Source organism: Tursiops truncatus, chromosome 12, assembly GCF_011762595.2.
Source record: "Tursiops truncatus isolate mTurTru1 chromosome 12, mTurTru1.mat.Y, whole genome shotgun sequence".
Classification (NCBI taxonomy): Eukaryota; Metazoa; Chordata; class Mammalia; order Artiodactyla; family Delphinidae; genus Tursiops; species Tursiops truncatus.
Window position 1 is genome coordinate 1,770,588 of NC_047045.1, and position 22,902 is coordinate 1,793,489.

General features: G+C 36.3%; 1 protein-coding gene across 1 annotated transcript in view; it reads right to left on the bottom strand.

The window, feature by feature from the left end:
* The window catches only part of EYS (eyes shut homolog), a 1,685,417-nt gene that overhangs the window by 341,496 nt on the left and 1,321,019 nt on the right, over positions 1–22,902 (bottom strand). Inside the window, exon 31 of the mRNA XM_033867388.2 lies at positions 20,060–20,213. Coding sequence (XP_033723279.1) covers positions 20,060–20,213 — 154 coding nt within the window. The remainder of the gene's footprint in view (positions 1–20,059; positions 20,214–22,902) is intronic.

Here is a 22,902-nt window from a genome sequence, read left to right on the forward strand (position 1 = left end):
GCTCTATACCAAGGTATACCTCACTGAGCAGTGCTCTATGTTCTAATGATACATCATTGAATGACATTAGTTGTGGTTCTCTATGTCCACTGTGATGCATATCTACAAAGTTGGCATTTTGGGTTTTGATGTGATTAGTATTTAGTTCTTCTTCCTAACAGTCAGTATTTCTTCAGATCACTCCTGACAAGAGAGAGTAGAACCGTATCATTAACATGGGGAACTCAGCCTACTAGTTACTGTGGTGGGCGTTATAGTGGGTGTGGCAATATGTGTCTAGTTTATCTAAAAACAACATTAGCTCCCTTAGGTGTCAGTCAAACTCAAGTGTTTTGGGCTTCATCAGCCACTGAGTATTGATGGAGACATGAGCTTCCCCAGGTGTAGGGGATGCCCTGAACCTTTTGGGAGTGGGACCTGGTACAAAGGCCATGTCACCTTGACTCATTTCAGGAAACTCTGAGTATCCTTACTCTAAAGTAGGAGATAAACCATTTACAGAATCTCTCTTTTTAAATAGTTTTAGGAATCATCAGGACCACTTGCACATGGGAGTCCAAGCAGCAGTCTTGCTCTTTGGCAATTTCTGGGCATCATCAATCCAAAATTTTTCTTTTTCTTGTTCCAAGAATCCTCCACAGAGGCTATGTCAAGCTAGAATTGATTCTATCACTTTTTCTGAGGCCTACAAACTAGAGCAGGTGGAATTCCCCTTCAGCACAATCTCTGTTACTGCACCTGGTGACAAGGATGAGTGTCATTGCTAACACAATGCAAGTGGGAGAATGTTCCTTTGCTATTTTATTCACCTGGAAGATGGGAGGAGATTCCAGAACATGGCTGAGTTCATCCCAGTCCACCACCTATAATTGGAAATTACTGTCTTCCAAATTGTGGGAGCTTTACTAAGGTGTCTAATAAGCCCTCATGCAAATTTTATGGTATTTGATATAGGGGTTTGTCCTGGAATCTCCTTCTTTTTATCTTTGTAACATTTTGTCTTTGAAGGCAGGATTGGGGTTCAGGTGTTAGTGGCAATTAGAATTAAGCCAACTATTACAAAGTTAAAAAGTAGGAGGGAGAGGAGCTTCAAGATGGCGGAAGAGTAAGACATGGAGATCACCTTCCTCCCTACAAATACACCAGAAATACATCTACATGTGGAACAACTCCTACAGAACACCTACTGAACGCTGGCAAAAGACCTCAAACCTCCCAAAAGGCAAGAAACTCCCCATGTATATGGGTAAGGCAAAAGAAAAAAGAATAAACAGAGACAAAAGAATAGGGATAAGACCTGCACCAGTGGGAGGGAGCTGTGAAGGAGGAAAGGTTTCCATACACTAGGAAGCCACTTCGTGGGTGGAGACTGTGGGTGGTGGAGGGGGGAAGCTTCGGAGCTGTGGAGGAGAGGGCAGCCACAGGGAGGGCAAAACGGAGAGATTCCTGCACAGAGGATCGGTGCCGACCGGCACTCACCAGCCCCAGAGGCTTGTCCGCTCACCCGCCAGGGTGGGCGGGGCTGGGAGTTGAGGCTCGGGCTTCGGTCGGAGCACAGGGAGAGGACTGGGGTTGGCGGTGTGAACACAGCCTGAAGGGGCTAGTGTGTCACGGCTGGCTGGGAGGGAGTCCGGGAAAAAGTCTGGACCTGCCAAAGAGGCGAGAGACTTTTTATTGCCTGTTTCTTTCCTGGTGCGTGAGGAGAGGGGATTAAGAGTGCTGCTTAAAGGAGCTCCAGAGATGGGTGAGAGATGCAGCTATCAGCATGGATCTCAGAGACGGGCATGAGATGCTAAGGCTGCTGTTGCCGCCACCAAGAAGCCTGGTGCAAGCATAGGTCACTATCCACACCTCCCCTCCTGGGAGAATGTGCAGCCCCCCACTGCAGGATCAGGGTCCTGTGATCCAGGGAAAACTTCTCTCGAAGAACACATGGCATACCTCAGGCTGGTGCAATGTCATGTCAGGCTCTGCTGCTGCAGGCTTGCCCGGCATTCTTACCCCTCCCTCCCCCAGCCCTGAGTGAGCCAGAGCCCCCGAATCAGCTTCTCCTTTAACCCCGTCCTGTCTGAGAGAAGAACAGATGCCCTCAGGTGACCTACATGCAGAAATGGGACCAAATCCAAGGCTGAACACCAGTAGCTGTGTGAACAAAGAAGAGAAAGGGAAATCTCTCTGAGCTGCCTCAGGAGCAGTGGATTAAATCTCCACAATCAACTTGATGTACCCTGCATCTGTGGAACACCTGAATAGACAACAAATCATCCCAAATTGAGGAGGTGGACTTTGGGAGCAAAAATATCTATCTATCTATCTATCTATATATTTCCCTTTTTCTGATTTTCTGAGTGTGTATGTGTATTCTTCTGTGTGTGATTCTGTCTGTATAGCCTTACTTTGTCATAGATTTCTGTCTGTCTGGTCTTGTTTTTTTTTTAGTATAGTTTTTAGCACTTGTTATCATTGTTGGATTTGTTTTTTGGTTTGGTTGCTCTCTTCTTTCTTTGTTTCTTTTTTATTACTTAAATATTTTTTCTTGATAGTTACTTTTTATTTTAATAACTTTATTTTATTTTACCTTCTTTCTTTCTTTCTTTCTTTCCTCCCTTTTATTCTGCCATGTGGATGACAGTCTCTTGGTGCATCATGGCTGTGCCCCTGAGGTGGGAGAGCCAAGTTCAGGACATTGGTCCACAAGAGACCTCCCAGCTCCTCATAATATCAAATGGCAAAAATCTCCCAGACATCTCCATTACAATGCTAAGACCCAGCTCCACTCAATGACCAGCAAGCTACAGTGCTGGACACCCTGTACAAAACAACTAGCAAGACAGGAACTCAACCCCACCCATTAGCAGAGAGGCTGCCTAAAATCATAATAAGGCCACAGCCATACCAAAGCACACCACCAGACGTGGATCTGCCCACCAGAAAGACAAGATCCAGCCTCATCCACCAGAACACAGGCACTAATCCTCTCTACCAGGAAGCTTACAAAACCCAATGAACCAGCCTCAGCCACTGGGGGCAGACACCAAAAACAATGGGAAATATGAACCTGCAGCCTGCGAAAAGGAGACCACAAACACGGTAAGTTAAGAAAAATGGGAAGACAGAGAAACACACAGCACATGAAGAAGCAAGGTAAAAACCCACCAAACCTAACAAATGAAGAGGAAATGGGCAGTCTACCTGAACAAGAATTCAGAATAATGACAGTAAAGATGATCCAAAATCTCACAAATAGAATGGAGAAAATAAAAGAAATGATTAACAAGGACCCAGAAGAACTAAAGAGCAAACAAACAGTGATGAACAACACAGTAAATAAAATTGAAAATTCTGTAGAAGGGATCAGTAGCAGAATAACTGAGGCAGAAAAATGGATAAGTGACCTGGAAGATAAAATAGTGGAAATAACTACTGCTGAGCAGAATAAAGAAAAAAGAATGAAAAGAATTGATGACAGTGTCAGAGACCTATGGGACAAAATTAAATGCACCAACATTTGAATTATAGGGGTACCAGAAGAAGAAGAGAAAAATAAAGGGACTGAGAAAAAATTTGAAGAGATTATAGTTGAAAGCTTACAGGAAAATTTAGGAAAGTTTATTAGGAAAACTTTCCTAATATGGGAAAGGAAATAGTTAATCAAGGCCAGGAAGCACAGAGGTTCCCATACAGGATAAATCCAAGGAGAAAAATGCCAAGACACATATTAATCAAGTTACCAAAAATAAATACAAAGAAAACATATTAAAAGCAGAAAGGGAAAAAATAAATAAAATGAAGGGTATCCCCATAAGGTTAACAGATGATCTTTCAGCAGAAACTCTGCAAGCCAGAAGGGACTGGCAGGACATATTTAAAGTGATGAAGGGGAAAAACCTGCAACCAAGATTACTCTACCCAGAAAGGATCTCATTCAGATCTGACAGAGACATTAAAACCTTTACAGACAAGCAAAAGCTAAGAGAATTCCGCACCACCAAACCAGATTTACAACAAATGCTAAAGGAACTTCTCTAGGTAGGAAACACAAGGGAAGGAAACGACCTACAATAACAAACCCAAAACAATTAAGAAAATGGTAATAAGAACATACATATCGATAATTACCTTAAATGTAAATGGATTAAATGCTCCAACCAAAAGACATAGACTGGCTGAATGGATGCAAAAACAAGACCCGTATATATGCTGTCTACAAGAGACCCATTTCAGACCTAAGGACAAATACAGACTGAAAGTGAGGAGATGGCAAAAGATATCCCATGCAAATAGAAATCAAAAGAAAGCTGGAATAGCAATTCTCATATCAGACAAAATAGACTTTAAAATAAAGACAATTAGAAGAGACAAAGAAGGACACTACATAATGATCAAGGGATTAATCCATGAAGAAGATACAACAATTGTAAATATTTATGCACCCAACATAGGAGCACCTCAGTACATAAGGCAAGTGCTAACAGCCAGAAAATGGGAAATTGACAGCAACACAATCATAGGGTTGGACATTTAACACCCCACTTTCATCAATGGACAGATCATCCAAAATGAAACTAAATAAGGAAACACAAGCTTTAAATGACACATTAAACAAGATGGACTTAATTGATATTTATAGGTCATTCCATCCAAAAACAACAGAATACACTTTCTTCTCAAGTGCTCATGGGACATTGTCCAGGAAAGATCATATCTTGGGCAGAAATTTAGCCTTGGTAAATTTAAGAAAATTGAAATCGGATAAAGTATCTTTTCCAACCACAATGTTGTGAGACTAGATATCAATTACAGGAAAAAATAGGTAAAAGATACAAACACATGGAGGCTATACAACACACTACTTAATAACCAAGAGATCACTGAAGAAATCAAAGAGGAAATCAAAAAATACCTAGAAACAAATGACAGTGAAAACACAAAGACTCAAAATCTATGGGATGCAGCAAAAGCAGTTCTAAGAGGGAAACTTATAGCAATACAATACTACCTTAAGAAACAAGAAACATCTCAAACAAACAACATAACCTTACACCTAAAGCAATAAGAGAAAGAGGAAAAAAACCTCACAAAACCTAAAGTTAGCATAGGAAAGAAATCATAAAAATCAGATCAGAAATAAATGAAAAGGAAATGAAGGAAACAACAGCAAAGATAAATAAAACTAAAAACTGGTTCTTTGAGAAGATAAACAATATTTATAAACCATTAGCCAAACTCATCAAGAAAAAAAGGGAGAAGACTCAAATCAATAGAATTAGTAATGAAAAAGGAGAAGTAACAACTGAAACTGCAGAAATACAAAGGATCATGAGAGATTACTACAAGCAACTGTATGCCAATAAAATGGACAACCTGGAAGAAATGGACAAATTCTTAGAAATGCACAATCTTCTGAGACTGAACCAGGAAAAAGTAGAAAATATGAACAGACCAATCACAAGCACTGAAACTGAATCCGTGGTTAAAAATCTTCCAACAAACAAAAGCCCAGGACAAGATGCCTTCACAGACGAATTCTATGAAACATTTGGAGAAGAGCTAACACCTATCCTTCTCAAAAATATTCCAAAATATAGCAGAGGCAGGAATGCTCCCAAACTCATTCTATGAGGCCAACATCATGCTGACACAAAAACCAGACAAAGATGTCACAAAGAAAGAAAACTACAGGCCAATATCCCTGATGAACATAGATACAAAAATCCTCAACCACATATTAGCAAACAGAATCCAAAAGCACATTAAAAGGATCATACACCATGATCAAGTGGAGTTTATTCCAGGAATGCAAGGATTCCTCAATATACGCAAATCAATCAATGTGATACACTGTATTAACAAATTGAAGGAGAAAAAGCTATGATCATTTCAATAGATGCAGAGAAACTTTAGAGATATTACAACATCCATTTATGATAAAAAAAACCCTCCAGAAATAGAGATAGAGGGAACTTACCTCAACATAATAATGACAATATATGACAAACCCACAGGCAACATTGTCTTCAATGGTGAAAAACAGAATCCATTTCCACTAAGATCAGGAACAAGATAAGGTTGCTGACTCTCACCACTATTATTCAACATAGTTTTGGAAGTTTTAGCCACAGCAATCAGAGAAGAAAAAGAAATAATTGGAATCCAAATAGGAAAAGAAGACATACAATTTTCACTGTTTGCAGATGACATGATACTGTACATAGAGAATCCTAAACATGCTACCAGAAAACTACTAGAGCTAGTCAATTAATTTGGTAAAGTAGCAGGATACAAAATGAATACACAGAAATGTCTTGCATTCCTATACACTAAGGATGAAAAATCTGAAAGTGAAATTAAGAAAACACTCCCATTTACCACTGCAACAAAAAGAATAAAATATCTAGGAATAAACCTACCTAAGGAAACAAAAGAACTGTATGCAGAAAATCATAAGACACTGATGAATGGAATTAAAGATGATATAAATAGATGGAGAGATATACCATGTTCTTGGATTGGAAGAATCAACATTTTGAAAATGACTATACTACCCAAAGCAATCTACAGATTCAATGCAATCCCTAACAAACTACCACTGGCATTTTTCACAGAACTAAAACAAAAAATTTCACAATTTGTATGGAAACACAAAAGACCCCGAATAGCCAAAGCAATCTTGAGAAAGAAAAATGGAGCTGGAGGAATCACGCTTCCTGACTTCAGACTATACTACAAAGCTACAGTAATAAAGACAGTATGGTACTGGCAAAAAAAAAAAAACAGAAATAAAGATCAAGGGAACAAGATAGAGAGCCCAGAGATAAACCCACGCACATATCATCATCTTATCCTTGATAAAGGAGCCACGAATATACAGTTGAGAAAAGAGATCCTCTTCAATAAGTGGTGATGTGAAAACTGGACAGCTACATGTAAAAGAATGAAATTAGAACACTCCCTAACACCACACACAAAAGTAATCTCCAGATGGATTGAAGCCCTAAATGTAAGGCCATACACTATCAAACTCTTAGAGGAACATATCGGCAGAACACTCTATGACATAAATCACAGCAACATCCTTTTTGGCTCACTTCCTAGAGAAATGGAAATAAAAACAAAAATAAACAAATGGGACCTAATGAAACTTAAAAGCTTTTGCACAGCAAAGGAAACCATAAACAAGATGAAAAGAGAACCCTCAGTATAGTAGAAAATATTTTCAAATGAAGCAATTAATTATTAATTGCTTAATTGATTAATCTCCAAACTTTAAAAGCAACTCATACAGCTCAATATCAAAAAAATAACCCAATTCAAAAATGGGCATAAGACCTAAATAGACATTTCTCCATAGAAGATATACAGATTGCCAACAAACACATGAAAGAATGCTCAACATCATTAATCATTAGAGAAATGTAAATCAAAACTACAATGAGATATCATCTCACACTGGTCAGAATGGCCATCATCAAGAATCTACCAATAATAAATGCTGGAGAGGGTGTGGAGAAAAGGGAATCCTGTCGCACTGTTGGTGGGAATGTAAATTGATACAGCCACTATGGAGAACAGTATGGAGGTTCCTTAAAAAACTACAAATAGAACTACCATACGACCCAGCAATCCCAGTATTGGACATATATCCTGAGAAAACCATAATTCAAAAAGAGTCATGTACCACATTGTTCATTCCAGCACTATTTACAATAGCCAGGACATGGAAACAACCTATGTGTCCACGGACAGATGAATGGACAAAGAAGATGTGGCACATATATACAATGGAATATTGCTCAGCGATAAGTAGAATGGAAACTGAGTTATTTGTAGTGAGGTGGATGGACTTAGAGTCTGTCATACAGAGTGAAGTAAGTCAGAAAGAGAAAAACAAATACCATATGCTAACACATATATATGGAATCTAAGGAAAGAAAGAAAAAAAAAGGTCATGAAGAACCTAGGGGCAAGATGGGAATAAAGAGACCTACTAGAGAATGGACTTGAGGATATGGGGAGGGGGAAGGGTAAGCTGTGACAAAGTGAGAGAGTGGCATAGATATATATACACTACCAAACGTAAAATAGATAGCTAGTGGGAAGCAGCCGCATAGCACAGGGAGGTCAGCTCGGTGCTTTCTGACCACCTAGATGGGTGGGAGGGAGGGAAATGTAAGAGGGAAGAGATATGGGGATATATGTATATGTATAACTGATTCACTTTATTATAAAGCAGAAAATAACACACAATTGTAAAGCAATTATACTGCAATAAAGATGTTAAAAAAAAAGTAAGAGGGTCCAGGATGGAATTTGGTATCAAATACCGTAAAACAGGAATTTACTGTCTCATGATGGCACTAGAATAAATTATCTGAAGAAATAATGAGTTATTGTGCTATATTTATAGATTTGAAACACTTTGGCTCCAGTACCAGTGCCTAGCTATGAAACCAGCTTTCCATTTAAAACTTTTAGTAAATCTCTTCAAAAATCTTAAAGTAACACAAACTTAAATGAGTCTGTGTTCAGTGGAACAGAGTTCACAGGTTTTAAGTTGTGAAACATTTTATCTCAACATATATCTTCTTTTATTCAGTGTGTTGATGAAGTCCTGGGCAATTTGTTGAGGAGGAAGCTGGTGTAGTTTTCTTTAGCTTCATTAGGGAGCTATGTGGCTGGCCATTTTTTAAAATAAATAAGATTGTCTATATTTTTAGTCCACTCTGTGAGAATTATTTTAAAGAAGTTAATTAAGATAAATATGTTGTTAAAGATTGAGTCCTACCACTACAAATAGGATTTAAAGAATTTTCAAGGTAAAATATGTTTCCTGGTAGTTGTTTTAAGGCAGTAATCAAATACTCTCTTAACCACAAATGATAGGTGCCAATTAGAGTGTGGGGTCCACAGATGTTGGTTGGAAAACAGGTGCAGTATGAATCCATATCTTTAATCACAGCTCCTTCACTTAATGACAAACAATCCCTCAACATTTCCTCATGAATCTTGTTTTCAACATGTTAAATCCCTTTATTCAACTGCCCTAAGTGTTTTCTTACACTATTAATTATTGCTTTTCTGCCTAAATTCAGTTTGTCCCTAAGTCTTCATTTCCTTTCTCTTACTTTCTTATATAATCTTGTCCTAACGATGATATAGGAGACACATTTTAGAATTACACAGGCGGAAGGCTTTTAGGGCTTGAAGTCTATTTTGCTGTACACTCTGCCACCACACAAGAGTAATTCAAACTTCTTCAGTAACCCTTTCTGACAGTCGGAGAAATCTACCACTGACAGTAAAGGATGAAGAGAATGTGAAGCCTTCCCTCAGTGTACACTGCTAATCCTCAAAAGAATTTCCTGCATTTTATTTTTAATTTATTGTGATTATCTGCATTGGAAATTACGATGTTTGATTACAATTTGCTGAAGAGGTAAACATCCTGGCACCTTGAACTTTATGTCCTCATTATACCTCATCTCCATACAATTTCCACATGAGCGATGGTGTTACTCTACACTGTGATGTCATTGCTGATCCTTTTCCATCTGCTGGCTCCCTGGTAAATTCCTAATCTTTCTTCAAAATTCAGTTCATTTCCTACTCCGTGCTATAGATGTACTTGCCAACTGAATCTCCATTCCTCCTCAGTGGAGCTTTTGCGCTGCTATCAGGACTCGAGGGTCAACCAGTTCCCTGGTCTGTCTTGGTATCTTGACACACCAAAGATGAGGAGTTGTGGGCCTGAGTCTCCACTGTTGTAACTTTGCTACAGCCATTTCATTTGGATAATTTGAACTGAATTGCACAATTAAGAAGAATAAACCTGATTACATAGTCAAACAATCACTTGAAATTTTTTATATTAAACTAAATTTACATAGACTAGTCAAATCTACTGACATATTCAGTGAACATACTGTGAAGACTCAGGCTTACATTCAAATTATGATATCTTTGCTTAGAAAGCTCTCTTTTTTCATCACCAAGGGCCAAACTAGTACTTAAAATCCTTGTTTCTCAAGATACATGCGAATGTTAACATAAGAGTCTATGCAATAATCTTAATCCTCTTTCAGCAACTCCTAGACTCACATACATTCTTTAAAGATTTTCTTAAACTTACTTAATGGAAGAAATTTTCATTTTACAGTCGACGTTCACAATTAAATGCAAATAAATTGCATTATAACTTGCTGTCCAGCTTGTATTGATGTATGTTATGTATGGACGGACATATTATGTATGATTACTGTGTTATGTATGGATAAAAGAGCAAGAGCAAAGTTCAAGTTTATGTATTCATGTACTTAATGTAATATAATAATAAAGTATTATGGTGTTTTTCCCATATTAAGCTCCAGTTTTCCTATATTTCCTCTAAGAAATACCATACGGAGGAGTTGATAGAAAAGATAAAGAAATTAATATTTAAGTGATGAAGTTTGACCTTTTTAAGATAAAAAGCTTACCAAACTTTCCATATAGACATGGCAATGTTTATCAATAAATCTAATATCTTATAGATTTAGCACAGTTCAAAAGTCACCATCTGTTTCCAGAAGTGAAGGCCCTCACTATTTCATAGTTTCTTGGCTCTAAGACTAAAGGCATGCAATCCTTAGTTTGTATAATATTAACTATCAGAAACATGTGAAAAAGTTTTGCATGTTTTAGAAAATCAGAAACATAAAGGACATTTTGAGTTATTCTCAAAATTATAGCTGACAATACATTATGAATATTCTTTCCTCTTACATGAACTTGGGTGGTCCTCTGCTCATTCTCTATAGAGTTAGAGGTCAATACCAGCTGAGTTATAATACAGAACATTTATGTGGGAAAATGGCAAAGCACTGCAGTCTGATTTTGAGCAAAGTTGTCTGAAAGGCCTTTGATGATTAAATACCTGTATTGTGAGAAGTTGTTGTTTGTTCCTTTCTTATTTTTCATAATTATGTGCTAGTAAATCTCTTCATTTGATATAGCTGAAATCAATCCTACTCAGAATCATTTTTACCTCCCATTCTTTTGAGGTTAATGTTGGTTTTGCATTATAATAAATTTTTTATCCACTTTCTTTATCAAACAACTGTGAGAAATGAGCTAATAAAATAAATAAAAAGTAATTTGCCCAGATACACACACACACACACACACACACACACACACACACACACACACACACACACAGATATATATTTATCTGTATGAGGTTTTTATCTCATAGAAATTAATAAGATCAAACAAGAGGTAAAAATCAGTCTATTTATAAAACTCATCAGCAGTTTTTATTAATTTACTTTGTTTTCTGTACCAAATATCTAGGAAAGTAATGTGATGAAAATGCTTGCAATGGTTTTACTTGTTGTTTGTTAGAATTTTCGCAAGTACTGAGGTTATTGCTATCCAGCTGCAGAAACTTTTCCAGCCTCTGTTCAATTGGTCTTAAACCAAACATGAATTCCTTTACACTGACCTGCTATACTAAAAAGTGGCTGACAGGGATGTGTAGTTCTGTCAGTCAAGCAATTCTTGGCAACATCCATTTGGCTTTGTCTACCCTAAAAGTTTGTTAACCAAAGTGAATTATTAGATATTAGAGTGTGCCTTAGATATACACAGATGACTTTATACCTCTGGATAAATCTTTGAGAGAATGTTGTCTGGCGTTTGGGGTGGCGGGAACTAAGGAAGGTAGTGGCTTTAAAACATGCAGATAACACAGTAAATTCCCTAGAGGAAAGGACATGGGGGCTCTTTAGGGGAAAAAAAAAAGTAATGAATAATGCGTTAGCTTTTGTATATGACGGACACAAAAGGTACTAGAAAAATTTAAACTTCAGAAACTTTAGAAAAAATATATATAATAAGACAATTTTTCTGAACTTCCCCAATGGAGAATAACCCCTGTGAAAACCAATATTCTCTCTATGTGATCCCTTTCAAAATTTTTTGAAATGAAAGAAAAACTGTGCATGAGTATGAATTACAATGTATCTCTAGAACTGTGATCTCTGCTCCATTTCATTTAACAAGAACTTCTATCTTGATACTGAATTGACTTCAATCACTACAAGTGGCTTATTCAAGTTTGTTCTACCCTGCCATCTCCTTTCACCTCCTATAATGCATATTTAGTAGGAAGAAGTACTGACATAACAAAATAAAAATCAAAGCCATCTTTTACATGTTTACTTTAGAGCTCATTCCATTAAGTTTTGAAAATAAGTTCTTATCAATTATGCTATGGTGTTTTATTGCCAAGAACCCTTAAATATGGAATAAAAATTCTATCAACATTCATATTATGAAAAAGGAACCTAATTCCCATGCTTTTTAGGGAGATGTCTGTTCTGATTTTGCATAGAAAGAGTTCTGTTAGTGAGAATTTAAAATTTTAATTCCAAATTATGCCTGGTTAAGGATGGAGAGATGAGTGGAGCATGGAAGACAGTGAGAAGGAGACATGAACAACTACAACTAGATAAATGGAGGTAAAGCAAGGCAGTCACAGGCCAAAAGATTTACGGGAAGATGGAAATCAGAAGCCTCAATGTCTAAGTCTTTTTCCATTTTCTCTCCCCTCTGCCAGGAATCTTTACTCATGTGTATTGTATCTCCTGGATCCAAACTTCTAAGGCACTTTCTGTTCTCAATTATTTATTTTTCTATGTATTATCACCTTCCACTCAACTAATAATTCCAATCGACAATTAAACATCTTCAAGTATCTTTCATCTTACAGTTTTTTCCTCTTGACTCCTCACCTCTCCCTAGATCTCACCTTACCTCTTTTTACATTTCACAGTAAAATTCTTGAAAGTTGTTTACACTGGTTATTTCAATTTCCTCTAATCTGGCTTCTTACTCTGTCCTCCTGGAATGATACATTCAGGGCATAGAATCATGTGGACCATCCAATGGACTATCAGAGCAGTGGATAAACTTTTCCTCTGCTCTCCCTGACCCCGCTCCTTTTGTTTGCCTCCTATTCCTCTGTTTACTCCTTCTCATACTTTTTATAATGTCATATTCCTCTACTCAGTCATCGAATGTTAGTTCCTCGACATTCAGTACCAGGCAGTTTTTTCAACTCACACTATACGCTCATCCACACTCATGGTTTCAATTACCACCTGCACGCTGATGACTCATAAATTATATTTCCCATCCAGACCTCTCCTCTGAGTGTTACATCCATAGATTCAACTTGAAAACTCCACTTTGATGTACCAAAGGCACCTAATCTCATCAATGCTCAAGCCTGAACTCATTCGCAATCTTCTCTATGAAAAGTGCTTTCCTTGCATTGTTTGCTAAAATCTATCTAGTTGCACATCAGAAGATGAGTATTCATTTTTGGTACCTCTCCTTTCACTTCTGGTATTAATCAGTCAATTTTACTCCTAATTAGGTTATTATTTTTTCAGGTTCATTGAAATCTAATTGACACACAGCACTGTATGAGTTTAAGGTGTACAGCATAATGATTTGACTTACATACAACCTGAAATGATTATCTCAGTAAGTTTAGTGAACATTCATCATCCTGTATAGATACAAAATTAAACAAATAGAAAAAAATTTTCTTTGTGATGAGAACTCAGGATTTAATCTCTTAACAACTTTCATATATAACATACAGCAGTACTAATCATATTTATCAGGCTGTACATTACTTCTCTAGTATTTATTTATCTTATAACTGAAAGTTTGTGCCTTTTGACTGCCTTCATCCAAGTCCCCTCCCCCATACCTTGCCTCTGGAAACCACATATTATTGACTATATTCCCCACACTGTACATTTCATACGCATGAGTCATTTATTTTGCAACTTGAAGTTTGTACCTCTTAATCTCCCTCATCTATTTCTATCCTACCCCCACCCTTCTTCCTTCTGACAACCTACTGTTTGTTCTCTGTATCTATGACTCTGATTTGATTTTGTTATGTTCGCTCATTTGTATCGTTTTGTAGATTCCACATATAAGTGAAATCATACAGTGTTTGTCTTTCCCTGTCTGTCTTATTTCACTTAGCATAATACTCTGTAGGCCCAAGTGTGTTGCTGCAAATGGCAGAATTTCATTCTTTTTTTTATGGCTGAGTACTATTCCATTTTGTGTATGTGTGTGTGTGTGTGTGTGTGTGTGTAAGATTTGTGTTGTCTTTTTGATAATAGCCATTCTGACACGTGTGGGATGATATCTCATTGTGGTTTTTGTTTGCAAATTCCTGATGATTAGTGTTGTTTATCATCTTTTCACGTGATTGTTGGCCACCTGTATGTCTGCTTTGGAAAAATGTCTGTTCAGATACTCTGCCCATTTTTTAATCAGATTGCTTGTTTTTTTGATGTTGAGTTTTATAAGTTCTTTGTATATTTTGGATATTAACCCCTTATTGGATACATCATTTGCAAATATCTTTTCCTGTTCAGTAGGTGGCCTTTTCATTTTGTTGATAATTTCCTTCATTGTGTAAAAGCATTTTAGGTTAATGCAGTCCCATTTATTTATTTTTGCTTTTGTTTCCTTTGCCTGAGGATACATAACCTAAAACACTTATTACTGAGACCTATGTCAACTAGTATACTGCTTATACATTTTTAGCCATTTTATAGTTTTAGGTCTTATCCATTTTGGATATATTTTTGTATATGGTGTGAAAGAGTAGTCTAGTTTGATTCTTTTGCCTGTAGCTGTACAGTTTTCCCAACACCATTTATTAAAGGGACGTTCTTTTCCTTATTACATATTTTTGTCTCTTTTGTTGTAGATTAAATAACCAGGTAAGCCTGGGTTCATTTCTGGACTCTGTATCCTGTTCCATTGATATTTTGTTTGTTTGTTTTTTGTTTGTTTTTTGGTGCCAACACCATACTGTTTTGATTTTAGTAGCTTTGTTACTACAAGTTTGAAATCATGGAGTATGATACTTCCAGCTTTGTTCTTTTTTTCTCAAGTTTTTTTGGCTATTTGGGGTCTTTCATGTTTCCATACACATTTTAGAATTCTTTGTTCTAGTTTTATGAAAATGCCATTTTTTAAAATGCATTTAATGAGTTCTTATCTTTCTTTTTTAAACATCTTTATTGGAGTATAATTGCTTTACAATGGTGTGTTAATTTCTGCTTTATAACAAAGTAAATCAGCTATACATATATCCCCATATCTTCTCCCTCTTGTGTCTCCCTCCCACCCTCCCTATCACATATATATGGAATCTAAAAAAAAAAAAAAAAAAAAAAAAAAAAAGGTTCTGCAGAACCTAGGGGCAGGACAGGAATAAAGACACAGACATAAAGAATGGACTTGAGGACACAGGGAAAGGTAAGGGTAAGCTGGGATGAAGTGAGAGAGTGGCATGGACTTATATACACTGCCATTGGTTTTTCAATAGGAAATGCACTGAACTTTTAGATTGCCTTGGGTAATATGGCCATTTTAACAATATTAATTCTGCCAACCCATGGACACAGTATACCTTTTCATCTGTTTGTATCATCTTCGATTTCTTTCATCAGTGTCTTATAGTTTTCCATGTACAGTTCTTTTATCTCCTTAGTTAGATTTATTTTTAGGTATTTTATCCTTTTTGGTGTGATTGTTTAAGTGTGATTTTTTCTTAATGTCTCTTTCTGTAGTTTTTTATTAGTGTATAGAAGTGCAACAGATTTCTGTGTATTAATTTTTTATCCTGCAACTTTACCTAATTCACTGATGGATTCTAGTTGGTTTTTTTGGCGGTGTCTTTAGGATTTTCTATTTATAGTGTCATGCCATCTGCAAACAGTGACAGTTTTAATTCTTCGTTTCTAATATGGATTGCTTTTGTTTAGTTTTCTTGTCTGATTGCTCTGGCTAGAACTTCCAATAATATGTTGAATAAAAGTGAGAGTGGGCATTCTTGTCTTTGTCTTGATCTTAGAGGAAGCATTTTCAGCTTTTCACCATTGAGTATAATGTTAGCTGTGGATTTGCCATATATGGCCTTTATGATATTGAGGTATATTCCCTCTATACCTTGTTGAGAGTTTTATCACAAATGGATGTATGATTTTGTCAAAAACTTTTTCTTCATTTATTAAGATGATCATATAATTTTTACCTTCAATTTGTTAATGTGGTGCATCACATTGACTAATTGGCAAGTACTGAGCCATTCTTGTATCTTTGGGATATATCCGACTTGATTGTGGTATATGGTCCTTTTAATATACTGTTGAATTTGGTTTGCTAGTATTTTGTTGAGGACTTTTTCATCTATTTTCATCAGTGATATTGGCTTGTAGTTTTCTTTTTTGTGTTGTCTTTGTCTGATTTTGGTATCAGAGTGATGCTGGCCTTGCATAATGAGTTTGGAAACATTCTTCCTTCTTCAATTTTTTGGAAGAAGTTGAGGATTGGCATTAAACCTTCTTTAAATGTTTGGCAGAATTTACCTGTGAAGCTATCTAGTCCTGGACTCTCGTTTTCTGGGAGGTTTTTTTATTATTGATTAAATTTAATTACTAGTAATTGGTCTGTTCATATTTTTTATTTCTTCCTGATTCAACTGTGGGAGATTGTTTGTTTCTGGGAATTTATTCATTTCTTCTAAGCTGTCCATTTGTTTGGTGTATAACTGTTCATAGTACTCTCTTATAATCCTTTGTATATTTGTGGTGTTGTTTGTTACTTCTTTCAGAGCTGGTGTCAGCTTGCTGATGTGAGAGGCTGGTTCCTGACATGACTGACTGTGGTGTTTGGGGTGTCCCATAGCTTGTGTCAGCCCCCTGGGGGGTAGGGTCAGATCCCAGGGCAACTGACTTAGGGACCCATGGTGTCCCAGAGCTGGTGTTGGCCTGCTGGTGCATGGGGTTGAGTCCTGGAAAGGTTAGGCTCAGCAGGTCTAAGTCAGCCAGTCTGTTTGTGGGTGGGTCTGTGTCCCTGCCAGGCCAGCTCCTTGGCCTGAAGCATCCTAGTATTGGTGCCAGCAGGCTGGTTGGCCAGTTTGGGTCCTGGCACTAATAAGCTAGAGAGAGGATTCCAAAATGATACTTGCCAGCATCAGTGTCTTTGTGATAGAACAAGCTCCCTAATATGGCTGCCATCAGTGTCTATATCCCCAGGGTGAGAATCAGTCTCCTCCTGACTCTCCAGGAAGCTCTCCAAGATCATCAGGTGGTTCTGACCCAGGCTTGTCTCAAATCACTTCTTCTGCCCTGGGTCTTGGAGTGTGTGAGATTTTGTTTGCACCTTTAAGAATGGAGTCAATCTTCCACAGCTCTCTGGCTCTCTTATATGCAAGCCTTGCTGGTCTTCAAAGCTAAATGTTCCTATGGCTCATCTTCCTGGTGCAGGACTCCTGGGCTGGGGAGCCTGATGTGGGGCTCAGACCCCTTGTTCCTTGGGAAGAACCTCTACAATTGTAACTATCCTCCTGTTTGTGGGCCACCCACACATGGGAATGGGTGTTGACTATATCGTGACTCAGCACCTCCTACCCATTTCCTTGTGGTGCTTCAAATCTTTAGCTGTAGAAGATCTTTTCTGCTAGTCTTTTGGTCTTTCTGATCACTAGTTGTTTTGTAACTAGTTGAATTTTTCTGTGCTCATGGGAGGAGGTGAGCTCAGAGTTTTCCCACTCTGCCATCTTGGCCACCAACCCTAATTATTTTTTTAATCTGTCAATTTCTGTATGACACCAGCCTAGTCCAAGCCACCATATGTCTTATTTGGACATATAACAGACATCTAAGTGGCTCCCTTAAATCACTCTTTAACACAGTTATAGGGCCCTACAGTTTTTGCCATCTGGTGGACCCTCTGTCTTCACCTTCCAGTACTCAGTCATCATCCTCTGCTCCTCTGTTCCATACACAGTTAGTCTATTGGATCTCTTAATATACTGTGGCTCTTTCCACCAAAGGCTCTTTTCTCATACTCTTTTCACTGCCTGGAACTCCTACACCACTGCTTTGACTGTTTCTGCTTATTTGTTTTTACCTAGTTCACCACCTCTACCCATTTTTCAGAGAGCTTCCTTTGACTATTTATCCTAGGCTAGGTTACTTTGTAATTTGTTTTCCTTGCACCATTTTTTAAAAATTTCCCACACATATTGAATTTTAATTATTGATATTTCCTCCTTAGTGTGACTATTTGTCAATCTGCCTCACCAAACTTTATATAAGAATTAGGATTTTGTCTGTTTTGGCTTAACATTGAATTCCAGGAGCTTAGTGTAGTACTACAAAAAAAAAGCATTTGTTACATGAATAAATAAAATTAAAAACAGAGAAAAAAACCCAGAAGAAACAGAAAGAAAAATGAAAAACAAAAATTAAGAAATATTGAGAGAGCAGGTGGGCACTCAACTTTTCTAAAATTAATTTTTAGTTAAGTTATTTAACTAACTTATTTAAATTTATATAATGTTTTAAAATTATATAAATTTAAATATATAGACTGTTTTAAAATTATATAAATTTAAATAATTTAAGTAATATAATATGTAATGTATAATATAATGTATAATATATAATATAGTTCTAGAGTCAGTCTTTAATGCAAACTATTGTCACCCTGAGGTTTTGTAGGATATTGCTGACAAGACAAATCAGATTTAAATTTTTGCATCAGTAAAGATGGCTGTATTTCACTTTCTAAATTTTGGATAACATTAATCCAAAGTCTTTTGTTTTCAGTTTTAATAAAAGTGTCAGTAATTTTTTTCAGGATGCTTTCAACTTGAGGCTACCTAAGGATTTGAGGGGTTTGTTTGGGGACTCCCTGACTAGGTCCTCATTAGTTAAAGGCAAAACATGAAATCAGTCCTTCAAGAAAGTTTGACCAAAAATAGAAATTACTTCATATGTAATAGACTGCTTGTATAAAATGATGAGGTTATCAAGAAATGCATTTTAAATTGGTTTTAAGTTATTCACCTTCTCATCTGGCTCTTTTTCTGTGATCAACAGCAAGCCTTTGTAAGAGAAATGATTGAAATTGGAGTTAAGTCCATTGCTCTCAAAGTTTGCTTTTTTTCTGTACATAACTCAGTGTTCCAAAAGGGTAAGCCTAATTTATGAATAACAATTTCATTACCTTAGGGTAATTTCATTGCCTTCTTGTCATAACCAGCTGAATTTCCCAGCCCAGACACTCTCATTTCTTCATTCATTCAGACATTTATGAGAATCTGTCAGATGCTCTGCTAAGTACATTAAAGATGAGTAAAATACTGTTCCTGCCTGTACACAGTTTCTATTTTCAGATTGGTGTCAATTTCTTTGATTTTATTTTCAGATTGATTCAGACCCTGGGAAAGATTATTCGATTTATATAACCTTCATAGGTTAGCCAGGATTCCAGATGATCAGATCAACTTATCCAAATGTCATCTAATACATAAAGTCAGACACAAAACGTTATTTTTAACTGATGAAGAGTAACTTTGGAGAACGTTATCACTACATTGCTATACTGACGAGCAATTTTATATTCTTGGTTGCTACACGTAAATTTTGTTCAGTAGTGCCTTTGGGATGTGATCATCATATTTAGCCATTTCTTTTTTTGGAATTTCCTAATTCTGAAGCATGAATTAATTTCAAGACTGCCTTCCAAAATTTTATATGCTCCAGAAAGACATTTCCATTTAATATGCGATTTTTTTCTACTGAATTTTCTTTTTTCTGTTCTGTGCTAATGATGTTTCCCCACTTCCATTTCCTAAGAGTGATGCTCTTTTCACTCAATAGATATTTTGTTGAACAATTGAATTAGATCTTAATTTCAACTGAACCACCCAATTCTTTAATCTATTTATTTGCTTCAAGATATTTTCAGAGAAATTGATTCATTTTGTCTACAATCTGATTGATACTGGATGGTATCAAATTTGTAGTTTATTTCACTAAAATGAAAAAAAAATGATTGGGAAAACAATTTTCAGAGAGACCATTTGTTTCTTTCTTTCTGTATTTAGGTGGCTATTACACATGTAAAAACATTTAAAAAATAAGGCTCAGCACTATAGTTAAAGGAACTACTGTGGGGTACTTACCGTATTGTTATAGGGATGAATGCATTTCTGTTAATGCTGTAATTAGCAGAAAGAGTCAAGATATTTTGAGGACTTCCACATCCGTATTTAACTGTGGGCTTTCCTTCCACAAGAAATAAATGAAGAAACCATTGACCAAAATTCTTCTCATTACCTTTAAGAACAAATATTACATTAAATTAGCGATTAATGTAGATTTACATTTTATTCAATAACAATTATTCATTTAACAAATACAATATTAGTTCTCAAGGAGTAATCATTCAGTGAGATGATAGGAGTGTTATTAGATAATTATTCAATGTAAAAAGTACTGTACTAGAAATATACATTATTTTCCACAGGCTGAGGATGGCATAGTATTAACAGCATTAACTTGACATGAGATTTTAACTTCTGACTTTGTTTCTTAATAACTATGACCTTAACTATTTTCAACCTCAGTTTCCCAATAGGTTCTAATGGGATAATGAGAGCAACTAATTGTTAGAATTACTGTGATAATAAAATAAGATAATAAATGAAAAGTGCCTGGCATCTACTGAGTATTGATAACTTGATTTATAATTATTAATTATTTATATTTTAATTTTAATATGTCTCATAAAAATTGAAATGGTAAAGAAATATATAAAGAAAAACAAGAGAAACATTCCCCTTTCTGCCAGCCCATCCTTCATCCCCCTTTGAGGTATTCTTTACTATGATTTATAAACATACAAATATTTGTATAGCCCTAATTTTATTTTTAAAACAAATAATATAATAAATAGCTTTGCTCACTTGTCTTTTCACTTAACAATAAGTTTTAGATATCTGTCCTTGTAGGTACATAGATTTCTCTCTTTTTTAACATTCATAATTTAAGTATCACTCACACAGAAAATCACACAAATTTTAAGCATATAGCTTAGTGAATTCTCACAAAGTGAACCCGCTCACACAAACACCACCAACTTAAGAAAAAGAAAATTTTCTGCATTGTCAGAATTCTTATTGATCAGTGCTCTCCTCTTCCCTCCACCAAATGGAACTGAGATCCTGATGTTTAACAATAGCAATAGTTTTGCTTGATTTTCATTTTTATATTAGTGGGATCATACTTCTATGTTCTTTAGCATCTATTTGCTTTTGCTCAATATTATGTATGTGAGATAGCATTCACCCTACATTTCTACTGCTTTATAATATTCTATTAAATGAATATTCACAATTCAGTTATTTTTTCTTCTATAGATGGAAATCCACCCACCCTGTTTTTGGTTTTTATGAATAATGCTATGACAATCTCGTATGTGTCTTTGGTGTTGAAGTGCATGCATTTCTGTTTTGTATGTACCAGGAGTTAAATTGTTCTGTCACAGAATATGACTATGATTAATTTAGTAGCTACTACCAGTTTTCTGAAATGATGTTTTAACTCCTTACCAACAATATATGAATGTCAGCTGATCCTTTTTTTTTTTTTGCCATTAATTGGTTTGATCACCTTGTAGATTTTAACTATTCTGTGTTTATTATTCTGACTTTAATTTTTGTTTTCCTCATATTAGAGAAGTTGAGTATACTCTCATGTTTAGTGGCTATTTTGATATCCTATTTTGTGAAGTGTCAGTTTGTGTGTCTTTCTCTTATTTTTGTCTGCTTGTTTGCTTTTTCCTTATTGATTATAGAGTTATATCTATGTATATATGTAATATTTATATACATATATATGCATACACATAAAAGAGCATACAAACAAGCTCTTTGTCAACTACATATATTGAAAATATCTTCTCCAATCCTGTAGACCGTCTGGCCATTCTCTTAGGGGTCAATTTGCGGTATGCGGGCCTCTCACTGTTGTGGCCTCTCCCGTTGCGGATCACAGACTCCAGACGCGCAGTCTCAGTGGCCATGGGCCTTGGGCCCAGCTGCTCCGCGGCATGTGGGATCTTCCCAGACCGGGGCACGAACCGGTGTCCCCTGCATCGGCAGGCAGACTCAACCGCTGCGCCACCAGGGAAGCCCTTAGGGGTCAATTTTGATGAACATATGTTCTCAATTTTAGTATGGGTAAATTTACCAGTTGTTTCCTTTGTGGTTATGATTAGTACTTTCTGTATCATCTTTAAGATATCTTTGCCTGCCTCAAAGTCACAAAGTTATTCTCTTACATTATATTCAGTAATCTTTATTTAAGAGCTACACTCTCCTGAGAATTGACTTTTGTGTATGATGTGAAGTAAGGGGTTGTAGTAGGTTGAATAATGGCTCTGAAAGATATTCATGTCCTAATTGTTGGAACCTGCGAATATTAACCTTATATGGCAAGGGAGACTTTGCAGATGTGGTTAAATTAAAGATCTTGAGATAGGGAGATTATCCTGGATTATCTGGTTGGGTCATAAAATTAGTAACGTGTCTTTTTAAGAGAGAGGCAGAGGGAAATTTTCCAGTGGAAGAGGACAAGTTATGTGACTATAGAAGCAGAGATTGGAGTGATGCAGTCACAAGCCAAGAAATGCCAGCAGCCACCAGAAAGAGGCTGGAAGAGGCAAGGAATAGCTTCTCCTCTGGAGCCTCTGGAAGTAAACAGTCCTGCTAACAACTTGATTTTAGTTGTATAAGATACATTTTATACTTCTGGTTTCTGTTGTTTTAAACCACTAAGTTTATGGTAATTTGCTGCAGCAGCAATAGGAAATTAATACAGGGTCAATTTTTATTTTTTCTCTTTTGATTTTCAATTGATCCAAAATCATCAAAGCAAATAATTCTCATGATGCATTTACTGAATTCTCAGATATTTGTGGAATATATATTTTTAAATTTTTCATATCCCCATTCTCTACTCTTTC